Raw genomic sequence first — 9,111 nt, forward strand, 5'->3', positions numbered from 1 at the left:
GTGCGAAACGACAAACACCCGGCGATCTTTCTGGTTTTAACAGTCGGAAAAAGAGCTTAAAAATGACCGCCTTTCGTTCCCTTTAACGAGCCGAAAGGGAGCTCGGCCATCTTCTCTTGTTTAACGTCGGAAAAGAGCTTAGAGACGACACTTTGGGAATCACATGAATTGTGGACTGTCATGACCAAGCTGCGATACCTGTACCTGCACAAGGGCACTACCCGCATAAATCCATTCAATATACGTAAAAACATATTGAAACATGCTTGAAAACAGAACCAAGGCCAGTTTTATGGCTAAAAATGGTAAAAACCCAAAAAATATGGTAATTTAGGAGTTTTTACTATAAATAGGGGGGGGGGTAATAAGTCATTTTTACCATTTTACTATTTGGAGTGCGAAGAACGTGGAGAAGACAAAAAGTTGACGGAGCGATTTCCAGCCCATCCGGAGACCATTTTCAGATCTGCTTCTTCCAGGTAGGTTCCCATTCCTTTGCCCTGCATTCTGGTTCATTTTAGGAGTTTTTTAACGGTTGAATGGGCCCAATTGGGCATTTTTTATTTGCATGGGTGCGCCCTCGGTCAGCGCGGAAATTGCCCACGGGGTCGCGCTGACCGAAAAATAGCTAATGTAACCGACTTCGGGTCAGCGCGGAAAAGGCGTGTTCTTCCGCGCTGACCTCGCATTTTTACACAGAGCCGCCATTGTCATCGCGGCTGTCCCTAAAACAGCCGCGATGGCGCGGAAAAGTTTTGTTTTTTAATAAATGAACGTAAATTTCTCCATGAAAACAACTCTGATTGGTTTTTATTGTTCATGCAGGACATCATGGCCTTTCAATGGCAAGAGAGAGTTCACGATGTAGAGGATGTGGCTGCTTGGGGAGACGTAAATTGCTGCAACGCCATGCGGGCGTGTGGATTCATGAAATTCTTCCTTACGCCGCGTCTGAGGGCCCAACATGATCTGCTGGAGCTGCTGATCAGGGCATGGAACCCGGTGGACCAAAAATTCACCATCCGTGGTCACGACATTGAGTTTGACCACATGGATATCTTTTTCTTGACTGGGTTGTCGCGCCGAGGTGCGAGGCCCATCTTGGAGGGGCAGCGACCTAGCGGCGGTACTCTGGATGACCTGATGGCTGAGGTTTGCCCGGGGGCGGTGAAAACGCGGAGTGGGAAGTGCTCGATCCCCACAGTGAGAGACATAGTGCTGCGCACCATCCTGTTCATGGTGACCCGGGCAGCGGGTAGCATGGCGAACCACGAGGCATCCAAGACCCATCTCCTACTAGCCCTTGAGTGCCTCGAGCCTACCGTGTTTGACTGGTGCACTGCAGTGTGCAACAACATGAAGAGGCAATTGAGCAACTATCGTCGCGGAGAGACGAAGCAGTTCGGGTATGGATCGATCCTGGTCCCGCTCATTCTGGAGCGAGTACCAGCCATGCGACTGCAGTCTATGGCTGTGGATGCCCCCAGAGATCCTCGAGAGACGAGGGCCTCACGATGGGCTCGGATTATGCCACGTGGGGGTGGCGGCCGACCACATAGCTGGGGGGTATTTTTCAGAGACTGGTTGGACCAACAGGAGATCTTCGTACAGGATTGGCCATATGCGGGGATGGATTTCCGCAATGATCCTGACTTGGTGCTGCCTCCGGGTGAACAGTGGGATGATGCAGGTATGACACTTTTTGTCTTTTGAGTTTTGTATTGTTTTTAAATTTTTTATGTACATGTCCTAATAAATGTCTTGTCATGCAGATGTGGGGCCTACTAGACCGATTGGCCTGGCTGCCACGGCACGGAGAGAGGGCCCGGGAGCCGGAGCTTTGGCCTTAGCCCCTCCAGGGGCCAACACACCAGAGATTGTGGCTCGCAACCTTGAGGGGTTGCTGGAGGGGGTGCCGGACTTCCAGGGGGTCGAAGAGGTTCCTGTGGAGCATCAGATCCACACAGTGGGTGTGGAACCCAGAGTGCACCGCCTTCTGAGGCGGGTGGCACGAGCGGCTGTGTACTACAGAGAGCACCATCCAGCCGATTAGTCACCTAGGTTTTATTTCCACTGTTTATTTTGAGACATTATGACTCAGATGTATTGAGATTTTGGGACACGTACTTCTATTTTTGAGCGCCTCAGTGCGCCACACGATATATATATATATACATACCGATTTTTGGATGAGTCGTTGTTACATGTGATGATGTGTTATCTTGTGTTATGCGTTTGTTCAGTACAATTTGTGATCTTATGTATGAATTTGCACGACACTCGACTCATGGATTTTATATGTTTAATGCAAGCTTAAAAACACACACGTGCAAACTATGCTTGAAATGATTTATTTACATATGCTTATGGTCTTACTATGCTGTTCTTTCCTTCCTTGTATGATGTTTATCTATTTCGCAAATGTCTATCTAATACACGATTTGCCAATGCATCAGTCAACGTATTTAATCGTCTCGGAATATGTTGATAAGTAATGTAATCGAAATTCCGTTCTAACAATCTTACACGTAGGTACAACCTTAATATGCGCTGGTCTCTGACGGAATATCGCCTGTTGAGTTGATGGACAACCAGCTTGGAGTCCAGGTTCACCACTAGCTCTCGGATGCCGAGGTCAACTGCTTCGGCAAGTAATTCTATTACAGCACTGTACTCGGCAACGTTGTTAGTGGTACGACCTAGGCATACACCCTGCAGGTTTATCAACTCCCCGTGAGGATCGTAGATCACCCACGCTGCCGAAGACAAATTACAAGTACTACGGCAGGCACCATCAGCGAAACCAACATAAGGAGTACGAGACATCTACGCAGGAAAGAGAAAGCATAATAAGGGGCAAAAACACGCCTTCACACCAAAGCAAAAGAAACTCATGCAGTAAAAACTCAAAAACACACGTATATACAAAGTGACTGTGAGCAGCTATGCATAGTACTTCTTCAGATACAGCCCATTTCGGGGCTTGTCAAGAGGATTTCCTTCATAATCAATCAACTCATATGCGACCTTTTGTAAAACACGTTTCACGATGTAGGGACCTAACCACATGGATTCGAGTTTTCCTGCCCCCAGCTTATCCTTAGCTTGATCGTAGAGCAGTACTAAATCTCCCTCAACAAAGGAACGAGGATGAATATTCTGATCGAAGTGAGCTTTGACTCTCTTCTTCTGCGCTTCGATAGCCAGAGAGGCCAAACGACGAGTCTCGTCTAACCGTTCTAGGTAAAGAAGCCGTTCCTCCACCGGAGTGGTGTTGGGAAGCAACTCGACAGCTAATTTTAATGAAGGAATTTCACATTCGACGGGAAGGGTAGCCTCCAGTCCATAGACCAGTTGAAACGGGGTGAAACCGGTGGCATCCTTCACAGAAGTCCGGTAGGCCCACAAGGCTGGGAAAAGCATTAGATGCCAGTTTGACTTGTGTGTATTGACGGTGCGTTGAAGCATGGTGATCAAAACTTTGTTCACGGCTTCAACTTGACTGTTAGATTGAGGATAGTACGGTGACGAACTATCTTGACGCAAGCCTAACTGGCTCGTTAACTCTGTCATCATATGATTTCGGAAATGCTTTCCATGATCTGTAACAATAGCCTGAGGGACTCCGAAGCGAGTGATGATATGATTGAATAAAAACTGCGTCGCTGTGTGACCGTCTTCGTTTAATGTAGGCATTGCTTCGGCCCACTTGGTGAAATAATCGACGGCAACGATAATGTACCCATGCCCCCCGGCCGAACGAGGGTTACAGGACGTATAATCGATGCCCCATTTGGCAAATGGACCTACGGTTACAACAGGGTGCAGTGGTGCAACAGGTGCACGCATCTTCCGGTGGTAAACCTGGCATTCATGGCATGCGCGTACAGCAAGGATGCAATCCTTGAATATAGAAGGCCAGAAATAACCAGCGCGGAGGATCTTTTGAGCGGTAGCGTATCCGGACATATGGCCGCCACAAGCGCCGGAGTGGCAGTCATTCATGACTCGCTCAGCTTCCTCGAGAGTTAAGCATCGGCGAAGAATAGAATCGATGCCGAGGCGGTACAGGGTGTCGCCTAAAATGCGATACGGTTGAGCCTGATGACGTATCCGTCGTCGAGCTTCCTTTGATGTATTGGGACGAAACGAAGATGTTTGTAAATATACAATGATGTCCCCGTACCATGGGTCGAGAGTGCTGATGAGAAAGAGCATTTCATCCGGAATTTGCTCCTCTGAATGTGATGGTGCAGACTGAGTTGGTAAGGAACAGAGCAGTTCAGCAAAGACCAGTGATTTCTTAGACTTGGCGGCAGTAAATTCCAAGTCGAACTCTTGGAGGATTACGATCCACTTCGAGTATTTGCCCCCCAGCAACTGACGTGACAAAATATAGGTCATGGGGTTGCAGTCAGAGATCACGGTCGTTGTGCGCAACAGGATGTAATGACGGAAACGTTGGACGGCACAGACAGCGGCCAATGCCAACTTTTCGACATATGCATAGCGAGTCTCTGTATCGAGGAGGTTGCGACTAAGATAGTATACAACGTGCTCCGAGCCATCGTCATCGTCTTGCACTAAAACCATGCCGATGGTGGTATCGGCAGCGGCCAGATAAAGGGTGTAGTCACGGTGGTAATTTGGAGGTCTTAGGAGCGGAGCTGAGACCAGAAGGTCTTTAAGACGCTCAAAAGATTGCTGAGCGATAGCGTCCCAATGAAAGGGCGTGTCTCGCTTTAGTAATCGCGTGAAACCCTTGGCCACCTCGGCATAATTTGGGATGAATCGTCTGAGAAAATTGGCTTTTCCCTGCAAGCTTTGTAATTGCTGTAGAGTGGCAGGGGGAGGAAGATTCACAATGGCCTCGACTTTAAGGGGATCCAAGCGGATGCCCTCTCGGGAGACGATAAACTCGAGTAGTCGGCCAGATTCCACGCAGAAGACACACTTATGCGGATTGAGTCGAATACGGTAGTGTCGACAGCGAAGGAAGATTTCGCGTAAATGAGATGGATGGTCTTGACGTTTAGCTGAATGAGCGGGTAGGTCATCCAGGTAAGGTTGTACGATGTTTCGGATATCATGAAAAGCATACGACATCGCACGTTGGAAAGTGGCGCCGGCATTTTTGAGACCGAAAGGTAGCTTCTTGTAAGCGAAGGTGCCCCAAGGACAAATGAAAGCAGTCTTGTGCTGGTCTGTGGGGGCTATGCTGATCTGGTTGTAACCAGAGAAGCCGTCCATGAACGAATAAATTTCGCTTCCTGCGCAATCATCGATAAGCTGATCAATAAAAGGCGTAGGAAAGTTATCTTTTGGACAGGCGCGATTGATATTGCGATAGTCAACACAAACCCGAATAGTGCCCTATTTTTTATTGACAGGAACTATATTAGATACCCATTCCGTGAGGGGAATGGCATAAATGAAACCAGCTCGAAAAAGCTTTTCAACTTCGGCCTTGATGGCTGTAGCCTTTCGAGGGTGCACTGGGCGTAAACGCTGTCGAACAGGCTTAGCCCCAGGATAGGTAGGGATTTCGTGCTCCACGATACTGGGGTCAATGCCGGGAATTTCTTCGTAAGACCATGCGAAAACATCACGAAATTCACGAAATAGATCTTTGTAGATTTGAATTTCCTCAGGAGTACATGTGACTCCAATATGAATATTTTCGACAACCCCTGTTTTGACAGAGATGTCGATAGCCAAAGTCTGCGTAATGTTACCCATGTTCCCTTCCGAAGACACTTGATATAACTGGATAGGTGTTTGGAGAGGGATATGTGGGAGACATGAAGCAAACTTTCCGAGACACGTGGCCATTTTCGAATGAGGAGGGAGGAACGAAGAGCGATGGTGGTGATCTGACCAAGGGAGCTCTTCGGGAGACATAGTCTCGATAATAGCCTCGTCGGATGGGAATGATTCCTTCAGGGGGTCCGAGGTGGCCTTCTCTCCCAACCAAGGGAAGGTTTCAGGTGAATCAGGAACGCTGCCTGGAATAGCAGGTTCGGAGGTTGAAGCCGATGGAGCAACTATTTCGATGTAGTTGATCTCGGCTGGGCTCAACGGCATCATCTCGCCCCAGGAGTCTTCTTGATTCACGGGAGGGAGAACCCATGGATCAGAATGCGTTGTGATCATGTTAACGGAGGCGAGATTTGGAGGTGGGAGGGGAAAGACTCCCATCAAGGAGGGATCTTTAAATAATCCGGCACCCACGCTCTCGAGCGATTTGAAGGTATGCTCCACGAATGGTACATTCCCTTCAGAAGAGGAAGCAAAAAAGGACAGCTGGTCCACCGTGACAATTTTTCCTTGATGGGGAAAATGAACGACACGGAATAAGGAGGAAGCCATGGCTTGCATGGCATAAGTCCAGCTTCGTCCTAGAAGGAGGTTGTAAGTGAGATTAGCGTCAACGACTTCAACCTCGACTTCTACAGTTTTCCCTTCTAAAGAGATAGGTAAACGCGGGAGGATACCAAGTGGACGCGATTCTCTTCCGTCGAACGCCTCTAGGGTGGTGGGAGACTGGCTCAGAGCAGGCGAACCAATAGCCTTCCATCAAGCAACCGACATGATGCAGGTTGAGGCTCCTTCATCAATGACAGTACGGTGAATTGTCTTGCCTTTGATGAGAACTTGTATAAGGAAGGCCACCTGATGAGGTAATCTCTGCGTGAAACCTTCGAGGTCAAAAGAAATTAAATCCGAATCTGCCGGGTCGATGCCACCAATTGCTGATAGCAGGGACTTCCTCTGGGAGGGGAAGCTCTGGAGGACTTCTAACGCGGACATAGCAGACGGAGCCTGAGCTAAGTCCTCGACAATGCTATAATGCTGAGCGGCACGAGCATTGGGGTTATAAGATGACTTCCTGAGTACACCTTTGGGAGGGGGTCGGGGGATCGTCTCGGTGCTGGGCCGTTCAATGTGAAGAGGGCCAGAACTAGATGCGGGAGCGCTGGAGGGGACCTCCGGCTCCTTCCCGACTGAAGATGGATATTCTTTCGTTCGAGTCGTAACGTGGACGGGGATGGTTCCCGCCATGAATACTTGAGAACCGAACGAGGAAGAGGATTGAGAAGGGTCTGCCACCTGATGCGTCTGCTGGGATGGGAAAGGCTCTTTAAGCACGACGGGGGACCCTGAAGCACCTTTTAAAAGCCGACTAACCTCGGACCGCCTGGAGCAGTCCTTGGTGTAGTGATCCTCCTCGCAAATGAGGCAGGGATACTTAGGCTTCCGCTTGGCTCCTTCCTCGGCAGGAGGTTTAGGAGGATTCTGCTTAGGTTGTCCAGATTTTTCTTTGGCCTTTCCTTTCTTTTTGCCTTTCGAGGATTTGTCTGCCGCGGTGGACTGAACGGCATTTACCTCGGAGGTATTCCCAGGAATAGATGGGCTCTGAGAAGCATTCTCGTTAGAGGCGTTTTGTTTCTGCTTCCCAGAGTTTGCGGTTGATTTCTTACTTGGTGAATTCACGGAGCCAATAACTCCATCAACAGACGGTTTCGGTGGAGCTTTGGTTTGTCCGTGCCTCGGGGCATCTGGCAAATAGTCATACAAAGTACCTGACTGAGAATATACTAAGTCGAGGTATTGAGCTCGCGCAATCGCTTGCTCTTCAGTTACACACGCCCCCATTGCAATATCTTTGGCAATTTTAGGGACAAAGGACGTGGTAAACCAGTCGGTCAGGAGTTGATCGGGAATCCAAAATTTAATCAAACGACGGCGCCTTCTCCATTCATGTATATGATCAGAGATGTGCGTTGCCGTATCCTGTTTCAGAGACGTGAGCAAATGGGTCCCAGTCTCGTACCGAATGGGTAACTGAAAATGAGTAAGAAAGGCCATAGCCAACGAGTTAAAGTCTGAAAACATACCGCGATTAAGTTCGATGTACCATTTTGCGGCTGAACCAGTGAGGGTCCTCTGGAAGAGGCGCAGTCGGATAGAATCATCAAGCCATGAGTTAGATGAACACCAAAGGTGATATGTCATTACGTGGGCTTGAGGATCCTCTCCGGCTTTGCCGTCGAACTTTGGACAGTCACCTGGTATTTTGGTCGGAACCGGTGGCCAATATGAGTTATGCAAAATAGGATCGTTTGTTAACTTGGACACATCGGGTAGTTCCAACGTAGCCAAAAATGGTAGCTGCGGGTTGAAGGACATATGTGGCTGAGGGTTCGAGGCGGTATTAGGGTTCCACCCAGATTGGGGTTGCCCCCACGAACTTTGTCCAGACGGACCTGGCCCAAAAGGACCGGCCGCATAGGAATTTTGTCCCGATGGACCTGGTCCGAAAGGACCTGGCACATAGGGAGTTTGTCCGTATGAGTTTTGTCCGTGTGCGGACGACTGTCCCTGTGTTTGCCCCCCAGCTCCCCATGAATTAGCAGCTTGCCCGCCAGGTTGACCATATTGATAATTTTGATAGGGAGTGACCTGTGGTTGCTGATAATTTTGGTAAGGAGCATACTGATTTTGCCCCTGGGGTTGCTGGTAGCCATGTGACTGCTGGGTCGCATACGGAGCCTGGTAGGCAGGCTGCGTTTGATATGGAGGTTGATAACCTGTTTGAGTCCGAGGCCCAGAGTACTGTCCTTGAACCGGTTGAGGTTGGACCACATGTCCCGAAGGTTGACTTGGTCGGATTCGAGATGGACCTGGTTGGCCAGCAGGATAGCCTTGCTGAATGCCAGGTTGTCCATGTGCCACCAAGGGTTGTCTTCGCGGAGCGGGTGGTCGAATTGGTTGGATAGCTGGTTGACGCCGAGGCTGGCCAGCTTGTCCAGGTTGACGGTGAGGGTAGACCCCGGGTTGATTTGGCTGTATAGACGGTTGGCCCGTTTGTCCCCCACCGTAACTGGGTTGGGAAGAGGGTTGGGCTTGCTGTACGGCAGGCTGCCCGCTTTGGTATATAGGCTGGGCAGAGGGTTGCCCCCCTTGCCCAGAAGGATTTGCGTTTCGAGGGGTAGGTGGGCCCTGTTGAACATAGGGTTGTTCACCCTGGCCATAGGGATACCCTTGCTGGACGGCTGGTTGATTTGAAGGATTGTAAACTGAGCCAGTTTGTCCAGAGGGGTACCCTGG

General features: G+C 49.5%; 1 protein-coding gene across 1 annotated transcript; it reads left to right on the forward strand.

The window, feature by feature from the left end:
• The first annotated feature begins 1,536 nt into the window (after positions 1-1,536).
• Positions 1,537-2,113, forward strand: LOC149199959 (uncharacterized). The gene is made up of 2 exons (XM_089399490.1): positions 1,537-1,690; positions 1,773-2,113. Exons 1-2 carry the CDS (start codon positions 1,630-1,632, stop codon positions 2,051-2,053), a joined length of 342 nt encoding a protein of 113 aa, XP_089255616.1. The 5' UTR covers positions 1,537-1,629; the 3' UTR covers positions 2,054-2,113.
• Positions 2,114-9,111: the final 6,998 nt, after the last annotated feature.

This window comes from Pinus tabuliformis, chromosome 2_1, assembly GCF_031772625.1.
Source record: "Pinus tabuliformis cultivar Carrire ecotype Pingquan chromosome 2_1, CPIR1, whole genome shotgun sequence".
In the NCBI taxonomy this organism is placed as follows: Eukaryota; Viridiplantae; Streptophyta; class Pinopsida; order Pinales; family Pinaceae; genus Pinus; species Pinus tabuliformis.

Bases quoted from the DNA above. Each gene is read 5' to 3' on its own strand.
- LOC149199959 (XM_089399490.1), top strand. From the start codon at position 1,630: ATGGATTTCCGCAATGATCCTGACTTGGTGCTGCCTCCGGGTGAACAG. The intron at 1,691-1,772 runs GTATGACACTTT...CTTGTCATGCAG, and splicing joins TGAACAGTGGGATGATGCAG to ATGTGGGGCCTACTAGACCG.